The 13,452-nt window shown below is 39.5% G+C and overlaps 1 protein-coding gene across 1 annotated transcript; it reads right to left on the bottom strand.

The window, feature by feature from the left end:
• Positions 1-1,417: 1,417 nt before the first annotated feature.
• Positions 1,418-13,128, bottom strand: LOC145485574 (polycystin-1-like protein 2). Its single transcript, XM_081464224.1, has 12 exons — positions 13,074-13,128; positions 11,599-12,173; positions 11,334-11,555; positions 11,020-11,145; positions 10,351-10,542; positions 9,995-10,231; positions 7,748-8,482; positions 7,069-7,305; positions 5,741-6,855; positions 4,941-5,199; positions 3,864-4,080; positions 1,418-3,337 (listed from the first exon to the last, which is right to left on the bottom strand). The coding sequence occupies exons 1-12, from the start codon at positions 13,126-13,128 to the stop codon at positions 1,686-1,688; spliced, it is 5,622 nt and encodes a 1,873-aa protein (XP_081320350.1). The 3' UTR covers positions 1,418-1,685.
• Positions 13,129-13,452: the final 324 nt, after the last annotated feature.

Genomic DNA, 13,452 nt, shown 5'->3' with positions numbered 1-13,452 from the left:
GCACAAGAAACCAGTGAGAACAAGAAACAAATACCTGTGTTCGTCGCCAAACACACGCTAGACCAAATCGCAAAACACAATATCTACGTCACGATAGTAATGAAAGTGTCTGTATCAAGCCTGGCTGGTCGCTTACTGGAGGTGGTCGCTTATGAGATTTTACACCATATTGGGTCAAAATTTTGTCTCATTAGCATAACTGCATGGTAACTGCAGAGATGTTTTATTCATGTGAAAAATTAATTTCGAGAAAAAATCCGGTACTTCCTATTGAGGAATTTCCGTCTCTTGTACTACCCATGAACGCGATAATGTCACACCACGACAATATCCAACTTCCGCTCTATTATCTGTCAAGTGGTCACTTACGGGAGATTGAAAACCAAAGAAAATTTTAAACTCTAAGCTCTAAATGTGGTTAATTACAATAGGTGGTCGCTTACAAGACGTTCCAAATATAGTGATTTGACTAGGAAACTTTCGGTAGTTTAGAAAACTGGTCGCTGTGGAGAGGTGACCGCTTACGAGAGGTGATCGCAACCGGAGGTTCGACTGTAGTACCAAAAGCTGACCGCGGCCGTTTAATAAAGGTGGCTGGTTAAATGGGGGTTTTATTAACAGTATTTTGCTGACAATAATTTTGGGACTTTGATGACTGGCCGCGTAATAAGGAGTGATCGCTAAATAGATGTTCGTCTGTCTGAAATTTTGGGCAGTTTCGGTGCATTTTTGGAAAATAAATGACTTGTGTAGTCAACAAGTCAATGTTCCAAAAACCACAAAAACTAAATAAGGCTCTAGAAATGATTGAGGTGCAAGTGCCTCACTATTAAGACGAACTGATTTTCGGAGAATTACCTTCTTCTTTCCAATGATTGCCCCTGGCAAACGGGCGCACGACATGGCTAAATTGTATCATAATTTGATAACTCATCAATTTGGTTTTTAATTTGATTGGTTGATTAGGTATCGCGAGTTTTTTTTTTTTTTTTTTTTTTTTTATTAATCAGAATTACTTTTGGAAACCACTTTAAAACTCTGAATTTTGACTTTCAGGGAAGATCTATTTCAGTTTCTTTCAGTTGAAAACATGTATCTGATTGCCAGCCATTTGAGTGCTCTTGTTGAAAGGTAGCACGAGAAAATCAGTTTCGGAATCACTAGCAATGATTAGCGCATGGAACGGAAATGTGGAAAACTCAATGTTTTTCAGCATATTATTATTACTAGGAAGCTATTTAGTAAAATGAGTTTGGAGAGGTATGCCACACTACGATGACGGCTCAATAATTCGAAACACGTTTACAATAGTAAAACGAAATACAAGGACTGATCCCGTTTAGGTCCAAACTGAAGATTGAAGGTTTAACAAATCATGACCGTTTAGTTGTTTCTGTTGTTCTGAAAGTAATAAAACTTACACTCCACTGGTGATAGTAACTTACATTCTCAAAAAAGTATCATTTTCTTGTATTTGTTTTTCTTAGTTCGTGGTGCTTGCGCCCATTATCGAATGTGTAAATTGCACTAAAGGACAACATCTTCGATTCCAAAATTTTATTGCCAGCTTAAAATATGGGTTTCGCACAACAAGTCAAACAGTAAAATTCTGCGAAAACTAAGGATCTTTTTTGAAAAAATGAGACTTGCTAGCCTGCAGACAATTCCATTGCCTTTAAAAGCTTTTACAGACAGCTGTTTAGATCATCAGATTTCAAATTGATTTCAGGGGGCAAATTGGGGTTATTTCTCTCCTCGTCTGTTTCTTCCATTTCCTCAATTGTGAATAGTGCCATAGAATGCAAAGGATTTGTGTCATCCTCCATTACAAGGTTTCTTTCAGGACTGCTTGTAGAAGATACCTCATCAGAGTTCAAGGTTTCATCTAAATCCCAGATAACATTGCTGTTTTCCGTTTGCTTCTCCCAGAGGTCTGCTTCTGGATTCTGTATCTTGGACTTCATCAAACAAACATAAGCCTCTGTTGGGGTGTCTTCAGCCATTATGGACATTCTTCGGCTGATCTCATCAAGACGATTCTCTACGTAAGCGCAGTCGTCCTCAAAGGATATATTTTCACAATACAGTTTAGAGTTCTTGCCTTTTTTCCTGCCGAATATGTTTGAAATGCCTTGGGTCAAATAGAGAGTCATAAAATTTGCCAAGTCGAGCTCGTCTGTCACAGCATCTAGATTGTCCTTGACTTCCCCCAGAGCATAGTTTAAAATTACGATGGATAGATTTAGGAAGAAGACAGTCATAGAAAAAATGTAAAAGCTTGAAAACAAGAAGGCTAGAAGAGGGTCAACTTTTGCCATCTGAAAATTGGGCATCGCCTGGCCAAGTAGAAACTCAAACTGTGAGACACAGACTCGAAGAAAGCTGGAATATGACTCTACGAGAGCCCCGAATGCCAACATTCCTGACATGGCAAAAGAGCAAAATATAACAACGAACACTACTGAGAAAGAAGCCAAATATTTTGCGGCTAACCGAACAGTTATAGAGAGGAATATTATCTGCCTGCTGAAGCGCAGAAGGGTCAAAAACTTGAGTGTCGCCAGGAAGATCACAACCGAGAGAACGGTGGTCTCAGTGTCTACCAAGCTCAAAGCTTTGTGGAAGCTCACATTTGCATAAAGATTCTTGTTTAGTTCCCTTACGGAATCGCTGGTTGTCTTCTCTTTGACAATATGCAAGACTGCAGCTGTCACAGATGTAATAATAAGGACAAGGGCTATCCAGTTCCAAACATTTTTAAAATGCGATCCTTTTTGACGGCCTATTTTAAAAAGCTCATTGACAAAGTAGGCGACCATCATGACAATAACAAGAAGGCGACAAAACAGAATCAGCTGAACTAAACTCGTTTCTGAACCATCCAAGTCCAGCATTTCTATTCTTACATTAGTGTAAACACCACCAGTAGGCAGGAACTCAAAGAAATAGCTTGCTATCACCAGGATATTCGTGTTACTATTAAAAATACTGAATTCCACAATTAGGGCTCGAGTTCGCCGATCGATCCAGTTGTTTTCACTTAAGTCTTCCATGACCCCCCTTGCTGTCTGCAGATCGTACCCAAGATCAGCCACATAACCACCACCTCCATATGCTACGCGAGGACTTGAGGTTGGTAAATTACCCATGTCATCAGATGACTGATACCTCCAGGGCTTTGGACACAATGAGTCGAACAAGGACGGGGAAGCATCATAGGGGGGCTGTTCCCATTTCGGAAGATACATCGGCGTCTTGTCTTCACAACTCATGGAGTAGTACGGGTAGCAGTCCTCGGTCACGTTGTACCTTTCCACAAGTCTCTTGGGACAGGAGGCTGTAGGTTAAACGACAACAACTTGAAATTATCTAACTTGTAACTACAACTAATAGCCCGGAAATGACCAAAGAATCAAATTAATCCAAAATCAGAAAGTTAAAAATGCAGAACATACTGAAACAACTAACTATCTCTTCAGCGTTTGTATCATTTCAGTATACGGCCACCAGTACGAACTTCAACAAGGACAAAAGTTTGGACAATAAGAATGGGGAAAATATTAATCGTTTCAAGGTGTGCTGTTTTCCAAAAGTTTACAATATATAGAGACGTGCATGACTCGAGTGGCAAATTTTCCACGCAGCCACACAAGTGTCTGTAAACTGAAGGTTTTCTGCAAGAAAAGATAAACTCCGATTTTCAACTTATTTCACTCATACATCTATTTAACACAACTGGTAAATTTTACGGTCTAACAATTTGTGGCGTCGTTATGTTTGTCATGTCTTTTTTGCATGGTTTATGTTGGTATTGAAATTATGTGAAAAAAAAAAAGAAAAACATCACCTAAAACGATATTTACCTTGTCGTATTCTCAACTGCTTGATTCGTGGCATGCCAATCAAAATGGAAACTTGGTCACTAATGTACGCTGTGTTGTTGTGGTCGTCACCGTTGTACCAGTTTGTTGTATAGATACCAGGAGCGAAAATATTGGTCATCCAAGTCCAGAATCCTAGGGAGTCTCCAACCTGAAAATATGTAAAAAAGGAAGTGTAATGTCGTTGATATTCATGAGTGAACAAATGTTTAGATCACGTGATCAGTCATTAAAATTACAGAGTAAAATTTTCCGTATATACAAGCATGGCGTTGTGTGTCGTTTAACCCGCACTCGGTCCCGATACCACAGAAAGTTGGATAAAATTGAAAATAGGCATCCATCACTGACTTTGCACTTATGAGTAAAAATCCTTGAACATCAATGACAAGAATCTCAAGGAATCAACAATTATAATGATAATTGAAAGAGATATGAAAGGGGACTTGACACCATCAATAGAGTCATTTTCGAAGATATAAAATCAAATTACCAAAGAGATGATGATTGAACGATTAAACGAGAGCAATTAATAACTGAGAGGCTTGTATTGAGGAAAATTGAGATGGCCTGTATTCAGTAAGCTTGGAACGTTTATGCATCCATTGGCGTAGTTCGATTAAAGAGGTAAAGGAACTATCAATAGAGGAAGGTCATCACTATTTTTGTGTCTATCCGTAAGAGTAGCTGCAGGGAAATTGCGGAAACTTATAAGATAAGGAACAGTAACGGATAAATTTTAAATTCCGAAGATGATTTCTACTAATCTGAATCTAGTTACTCTCAATCTCCTGTCAATTCTTGCAAAATAAATGAGTTTAGCTCTTCGTACATTTCCCATCACCAAGAAGTCACACCAGGGCAGCGTCAATACAAGTACTTGTTCGGACCAATTTAACAACTGTCTCGGGCGCATGAGATTTTCCCGTTAAAAACCTCTTAGTTTAAAATAAAATCAGAGCAAAATTTATACCTAACCAATCGTTGGCCAATGAAAGCACAAGATACTTAAATTATTGAAAAGAGGTCCCGTATGCATTACGATTAAAATTTACTTGCCTGTTCAGCCCGTGGAAAAATGGCCTTCACTTCTTCAACCATCAGGTAGTGATGATAATCGCGACTTCCATAGCAAACTATTCCCAACACCAGCATAAATAATGCGAAGAAAGTTAAGGACTTGAATGCCGACAAGGTTCTAGTCTCCTTGTCTTTGTACTTTTTGTACCATTCCAACTGCATAGCATCCGGTAAGGCTCCGTTATAAATTTCAGGTGGTACTTCATCCTCGAAAGACTGTTTTTCAGTTCCTGTAAACCTGCAAGAAAATTTCAAAAGCATTCTTAAGCAGGTTACTGGATGGTGCACACAACACCAACTAAGTCGTAAGATGATTTTAGTATTTTTTTAACTATAGTAAGCGTACGAGTTACCGTAGCTATATACGTTGTTAGGTGTGTATATTCACCGGAAATGTGACAGTCTTGATATGCAAGATGTATCGAGTGGAAAAGCGGCAGAGAGAAAAAGTGGCACAAGGACCATGAATCCCTAAGACCTTCCTTTAACTTATTAGCTCCTGTTGAGTACCACAATTGAAGTCACAAGAAACGTTATATTATGTGACTGGTACTTCACGTTGTCATCTGGATCTTCATCTTTTCAATTTTTTTTTCGTAGATTTTTTTAAATTCTAAACTGTTTGTAAATTTCAAATCTATGCTGAACGCAATATCAAAAAAACTTCAAACTTCTCAAATGTCTATAGTAAAAAATGTAGTTCTCTGAATACAGGTTATTAATTTTTATGTCGCTTTCTGTGTACCTTGTCTTCCCCAAGAGTTTAAGCCCCTTTTTACGTCTTCGAGATTAAGAATAAAACATGTAACAAAGTATGGGTATACCTCTTTTTCGACGAGAGTCTTTCTTTTGTCTGTTTTGCCTTTGTTATAACAATGGCAGCCACAGCTGCTAATATAACATGACGTACAGGTTGAATGGCAAAGAAGTCCATTGTTATTGACATAACGATTGATGAAAGCCATTCATCAGCTGTCTCTTTATGCCACATCAGGCTGTAGAAGAATACAACTGTGGCAGAGGTTATGGCGGTGGCGAAACAAAGAAACCAAGCAACGTAGACAAAGACGTGGTGTAAACGTTTGTCATCATCATCGGAACCCTGTTCTTCTGTTACTTTATATACCTTGCCACAATACCTGCCGACAGTTGGCTTTGAGTTTTTAAAGATTGCAGCGATAAGAAAATTGATGGGGGCTATAATCAAACAGCTCTGTAATGTTATTATGACTTGTCTCATCGAAACCTTCAATGGACCAATTTTGATAGCACCCTCGGCCTCGCTACTCAAATTGAAAAACATTGCATTGACAAGCATAGCGGTGGATACAACGCAAAAACAGCACGTGACACGTTGTACACGAGTAAAAGAGCTTCCCGGACGTTTAGTAACTGACGACATCCACAAATGACTCTCATAAAGAGTACCAGAGAGTGTCTTGCGAAACGCCTCTTGGAACGCAGGAAGTGAATTTGTCTTTTCTACTGAGAGCTTGCGGACAATATTCCCATCATCTTTGTCGGGAGAAAACCACTGATTACATATCAACTTCCATTCTCTACTAGTCTCTATTTCCCTGACAATGATATGGTCCAAGAACCAAGAGGGACTTTCTCCAGAGTTGTCATGCCAGATATAAGCGTGGTGCAACGTTCCAAGGGATGTTGAAAGGGGCATAATATACTTGTCAACACTGCCGCGGGCAAGGAGAACTCGTGGAGGATCAAGGTCTCGACACACTGTGATCGGTCCACTATTACCAGAATTGCCATGAAACACCATGGTAACCTTGGCTGTGGTTCCACTGTCTGGCCACACGCCGGTACTAATTGTCAGCTCATATTGATGGGAAATTAGGTTCCCTTCTGTTTCCAGTACAACTTTGGGACCAAGCTGGTTAAAATAAAGGAATATCCTATCAGGAAACAGGTGAAAGAGCCGCACGTTTTGAGTAAATAGATGAAAGCGAATCCGCTGATTCAAACTTTTGCTGATAGACAAAATATATTTACATCGGATAAAGTTTTCTAAGCACTCATATGATCTAAGTATAGTATTTGAACTAGATAAAGAGAAGTTTTTGAAGATTTTTGAGTTTCTCGTTACCTTGGCTTGATCTCTCCTGTCTGCTCTCTTGGCAACGACGATAGCCATAAGATACAACAAAAAGACGAAGATGACTGTAAGAAGAACGCCAAAATTACCAGTCTCATCAAGGCGACTGAGCTCTTTGAAAACCGTGTCCATATCAATGGGGTTCGGTGCTACCAGAAGTCCTCCACCGAATGATGTGAGGTGGTTACACAGACAGAGAAGACGATGTTTGGTAGATTGAGGTCCAACCTGTAACGTCGAAGAACGTGAGTATAACTGTCTACGCTGACCTGTAGAATTTCACCCTAGTTCAAATATACATGTGACATATCTAATTCCATATCTTAATTTTTTAATGGTATATTGCCAAACCACGGTGACTAGTTCCCTATTGGCATTGTAGCTTTTTTGGTACAGTGTATTTTTTCAGGCATTCATTTCACAACTGCTTAAGGTGGCCGACAATAGCTTTCATCACTTTCCATCACTTACAATTTGATGGATCAATACTACCACTCTTTGTCACATGATCTTACAATAATGGCATCACACAAATAAAATTCTAATCAGGCGGTTGAGGGCCACCTTAAATGTTTTGGAAAAGTAAAAGTTTGCCTTTGTTGTATTGTTACATTAAGGACCAGATTATTCCGAAAAAGGCACTTTCTTGTAAGGACAATAACATATGTACCTTGCAACCTTCTGTTATCCATTTCTCTTGATCATGAGACCAAAATCGACAGCTGAGTTCAACCGTTTCAATTGTGTAGTTCATGTCCACAGCCGGATCATAAGGTGGGATGCTGCTCTCTTTGTATACTCCTAAAGGAGGTGGAGGGGTTCTTGTCTCGACACACGACCGTTTCTCTCTGGCAGTACTAAAACAAGACCTCTTCTTACGCAGAGGATAGTTATCAGCAGAAATATTTCTCGAGTATAGGATCCCCAAGTAATACACTCCAGGTATTTTGAGAATATCACTTGCCAAGAATAGCTGGTGTGGATGACGGGTGCAGTTGTATTCGTCCTCTTCGTCTGTACCGGTGCTTCTTGTGCATGAAGAAAAGTCTGGGACAGTGTAATTCCTGTCATGATCTTCTACTGATGGTTTGCTTCCGAATTTCACGAAAACGTTTAAACTGTCCTTCGTTGTTATTGTTATCTGGTAAGAGGCTTGTACTTCGGTCACGTCTACTCTGTGGTACTGCATATGCTCAGGCTTTACGAAAGAAGCTATCTTGGCGGGGTTGAAGTCAGTTCCAGGCGCTTCTTCACTAAGTTGAATTCTTAACTGTAAGTCCGATGTAAGATTTTGTACTTTAAGGACTTCGCCTGACTCCCCTCTCAAGTCAATTTCAAGAACACGCGATGTGATGAGATCTGCACTGGAATCCCAGTGGTAAAAGTTAACAAGCGACGAAACTACCTAAAGTGGAAGTACAATATTGCCATTGAGACAAACCTGCTCACTTTTCACATATAGGTTTATAAATTAATAGTTAGTTCTTGTTGACCTAGCGGGAGTCTGTATGGGAGAATCGTAACCAAAGTTGTGAGTATGGACCAATGTATGCATTCAATTCCTTTAACCTCTTTACGAGCGTTCAACTCACTCTTCGTCTTGCATTGACTGCTTTTGACTTATGGGCAAGCGAAGACTTCTAATCTCAATTCCATACAGTTTGGCCGGTGTTAGCCGAATCGCACTATGTTTTGCCCTTTATTGCATCTTTTTCTCAGACAATGGGGATTAAAAGTTAAAACAAAACGACCAAAAGATTTCAAGGCTTGTTTAAGGGCCCATTAACCGATCTCTTCGAGCCGTCGCTAGGGAAAATTTATTCTCATGTAACCTCATCGTTTTTGGTTAGTTCAGAGTTATTCCACGGGTTTTAACTTTTTCATGATCAGTAACACTAGTGATGACGTCATCAGGCCACGCCAGGCTCCCAGGGATTTTTTTTCATCGATTTAATATCTTAATTTAAATCCTCATTATGCTATGCATAGATTTTGTTTCATTTCTAAAAGGTCAGATTTTTAGAGAATTTCAAAATTTAAAAAAATTCGTAATTTTCTGAAAAAAGCATGATTTCGGAAAAGGAATGCATAACTATGTTTCCAACGTTGGCTTTAATCGAATTCCGTCGAAAAAGACCGGATTTAGTGAAAAACCGAGTTTCCTTTAGCATTTAAAGAGACCGGAAGTGCGCCCGATATATATTGGAAGTTACCCTGTCAGCGCGTGCGAAATTTACATTACCAGCGCACTTCGGTAAGATCAAACAAAGCCACACGGAGTTAGTTTTTCTTCTTTCTATTGCTCTTGTTTTTCTGTTTTTCCCTCATTTTGTCTTTGCTTGTACTTTTTCTACTTTGCATTTTGTGAAACACAAAGAAAAAACATCTTAAATGTAAACGAATTTGCTATTTATTCAGTTGTTTTTATTTTCCGCGCTCAGGCTGACGTAAGTAACCGGAAGTGAAATTTCACCTCCTTAGCAACGCCTGCGAGCGCGCGCATGAATCGGTTTATGGGCCCTTTAAGTAGCCAATCAAATTGCAAGAAAGCCAGTGAGATTTAATTACAAATCGCACAATTTGCACTAAGTCATCATCACATCATTTTCTGTTTTGCATATAAAATGAGATGTAAAAGCGTTTCCCGTTCTGCTTTTTTAAGAAATCGGCCTCTCGATCAATAAAATATTGTTACTGTATTTCGGCGATTAAATTGTAGGATTTCAAAATGGATGTGATAAAGTGGCACTTGAGCCTTGTGTCTTGCAGTTTTGGTCTGTGATCATACTTGTGATTTCAAATTCAAAATGATTTCAGACCAAATTGCGCTCTACTCAGTTCAATTGCCATTATATATAGGTGGGTCTGGATTGGACTGAGCACCTGCAGGTGCGACCTCAAACTTTCATCAGAATACCTCTACGTCAACGAACTTCTCAAATCCCGACAAAACCTGTGTGAAATCGGCTGAGTCGGGCAACTGAACGGACCCGGTTTCCAGAGTCAGCCTGGATCCAGGTACTCCATCAGGATGTAGTCTCGCAACCAATATTTCAATGACTTCAGTATGAATAACAGTAGTTTCTTCGCCGATCAATTTCTCCTCTGCCACGGTCCTCATTACTCTGCGAAGAAGCCTCAACGAACTGAGCGTCTCAAGACTGAGAGCCTACAGCGAAAAAGCTCCCGATAAGTATTTAACAAAGAAGTCAAAGTTAAGTAGGATGAAAGTCTTCTATGTTGTTTCACCCAGCTAGCAAATGTATTCTGGACTTTTGTAAAAGAACTATCACTTACAGTTATATTTGCTCCACTTCTACTTGAGGAAGCTTGAATGTGTTTGCCCAGCGCATAAATAAGATTAGTCTCGGCAGTCTCAAGGTACAACAGGTCCATGACATCTCTCCTCGAGCTAACATTGAGCAACAAATCTGTCAGGTCCTGCAGCATCTCCTTGATAGATTGCTGCCAAAGAAGAACGGAATTAATGTCAGGAAATTCTCATCGCAATTTCAATTGCAATTAAAGAACTGTGCGCGTTGCCAATGCAGTACTACATCAACTATCTTTGAAGGCAGATTCATTGGAGCTTCTCATCCAATGGTGAGGTACTGGATGCTGTCCAATGGCAGTATAATAAATAGCATCCGGCTTTACTTTTGACAGTCAAGTGAAAACCGTTCTAGTAGTTAGTATATCTAGACTGCCTCGATTCTTCTAAGAAAAGATGATCCATTTTGAGCGCATTATAGATCAGAATCGATATGGAAAACGTTTTGAATGAAAGCAGAGTTTCTTTGGCAGAGTTTCACACACTGCCCTGAATGTCCGAGCCTCTGGCTTGGATATTGAGTGAAACTTCATGTCGCGCATTGAATTAATAAATTGATTGATTGATTAATTGATTGATAGATTGACCGATTGACCGATTGATTGACTAACCATAACTTCCTGTTTTAAGTCTGTTGGATCGTCCATCGCGAGCGACATCACAGAAGAAATCTGGACAAGTTCTGCCAGGTCATAGATTTCAACTTCGCGTAGTTTCGTTATAATCACCTGCTTAATCTGAAACACATCACATCTTGAATTCAAAAGGATTTACTCTCAGTACACGCAATGATTGATTTCTGGTGTAAGTGATGTAATGGTTTTGCCAAAATTTTACAAAATCGCCTAAGACAATAATGAAAAGAAAGAAAGAAGTGTTCTTAGATGGATATTATCTATCGAAGGTGCTAAGAAGGGGTTTCTACCTGGCTTCTCTCCTCTTTGTTAACAATCTCGCTCTCCTGTAGTTCCAAGGATTTCAATACACCAATAGCCAACTGAGTGGCTCGTTTCAGATCTCCTCTGTCAATTTGCGCGGAAAAAGGACCTTCCAGAAGACGAAGTGTTTCAACAGACGCCTCTTGAGTACTTATTGAGGACCAAGGAAAAACCTGCAAACTCAAAGCAAAGTAGGTTAAAGTCCTAGTCTATTTCATTTGTAGTTAAAATAGCACCCTAAACATCACAAACCTGGACGTCTAACGAAGTGTTTTCCTTAGAACCAGTAAGGCCTGTTGCACCAATATGGATTGTTAGAGAGTTATTTTTCAAAGGATCACCCGGTGGTAACACAACTTCTGCGTGAGAAGAGTATCCATACCACAAAATGGTAGTTAGTCCTTCTGCTAAGGGAAGCATATAATCGTAAAGAAGCGGCGTGTTTGGATCATGCCAGTTGGTGCAAGAAAGAGTGAAGGATGTTTCAACAGCTACTCCTGATGATGGGTTTGCATTACATGTGATCGTTTCTGTTCCCCTAGACTTGTCAGTAGTGACCTTGACAGGGTTACTCTGTACTCCTCGTCCTTTTACAGTAAATCCTGAAATAGAAACTTGGTAAGTTGTACTTTCCTGTAGGTCTGAGATAACCATATCTCGTGTTTCTGCTGAGGCGATAAGATTGTTTATTATGTTTGAGTTCCGTATCACAATCACACGATATCCCAGAATGATTCCATTTTGAAAGTCAACTGGAATAGATCCCCAGTGAACTTTGATCTCCCTGGAACTTATATTGTATGCCAACACATTATCTGGTGGAGCTCCTGGAACTTAATAATAACCATAGTTATAATTGAAACCAAAACCCGACAGACATCAGAAGATGGTATTTAAACACTAAAATCACAAAGCATCATAAAACCTAACAGCTAGCCCGCATGCAGACGTCAACTTTTTGCTGTTACTTTCTGTCAAGCGAGGTAGTTTATCGTGCTGCTGCATCCATTTGTTTCTCTGAAATTCAGAAACCGTGCACTGACTGGTTGCTTGACAATAAAGCATTGTTAGAAGTCGACTGGCTATCACCAGGGGTATCTAATCGATGACATCAATGACATCAATGAGTAATCGATAGGTAATCGATGGGTGACCAGTTGATTAGGCATTGATTATTGGGGATGATAAATGAGTAATCGATGAGTAATCGATAGGCCACAAAATTTTCAGTCATCGATTAGTCATTGATTGCATCGATTAGTCATCGATTGCATTGATTATTGGGGATGATGAATGAGTAATCGATGAGTAATCGATAGGCCACAAAATTTTCAGTCATCGATTAGTCATCGATTGCATTGATTAGTCAATGATTTCATTATAAACTCATTGATATAATCTCGTGGGTATTTATCGAATATGAACAAAGTAACAATAACTTATTCAATTTAAATAGATGTTTCTTGCTTTATTCTTTGTCATGTTTGGAACTCATGCATTTGAAGCACCGGCAGACGTGTTGCTTGCACTACGTCTATTATTATCTCCGGCCCATTCAATTTGCTGTTGAACCAAACCTTCACGGTACAAAAAAGCAAGAAATTTGTAATATTAGCGCAGAATGATAGTCGATGAGTAATCAATGGGTAATCGATGAGTAATCAATAAGTCATCAATGAGTAATCAATAATATCAATGGCTAATTAATGTCATCAATGAGTAATCACCGACATCGATGAGTAATCGATAGGCCACCAAATTATTGGCCAGTTGATTACCCATCGATTACTCATCGATTATTCATTGATGTCATTGATCATCGATTAGATACCCCTGGCTATCAACTCGAGACGTTTGACATGATGTATGCGGTTTTATGCAATTTCCAACGTGAAAGAAGGTAGTAGACGTCTGCACGTAGAAAACATAAAAGTCAGATTGTTAGTGTAAATATACTTCCCGCACAAGATATCTCGTCAACTCTTAGTTGTAAAGGCCAACAGTCCAAGCTTGCTCACGCTGTCTCGCCTCCAGTCGTGTCTCGTCCACTCCTCGACAATAGTCGGGGGAGACTGAGTAAGACTCCTCGGGGACTCAGGAAGATCA

The sequence above is a fragment of the Orbicella franksi genome, chromosome 4, assembly GCF_964199315.1.
Source record: "Orbicella franksi chromosome 4, jaOrbFran1.1, whole genome shotgun sequence".
NCBI classification, from domain to species: Eukaryota; Metazoa; Cnidaria; class Anthozoa; order Scleractinia; family Merulinidae; genus Orbicella; species Orbicella franksi.
This window is presented reverse-complemented; position numbering and strand designations above follow the sequence as displayed.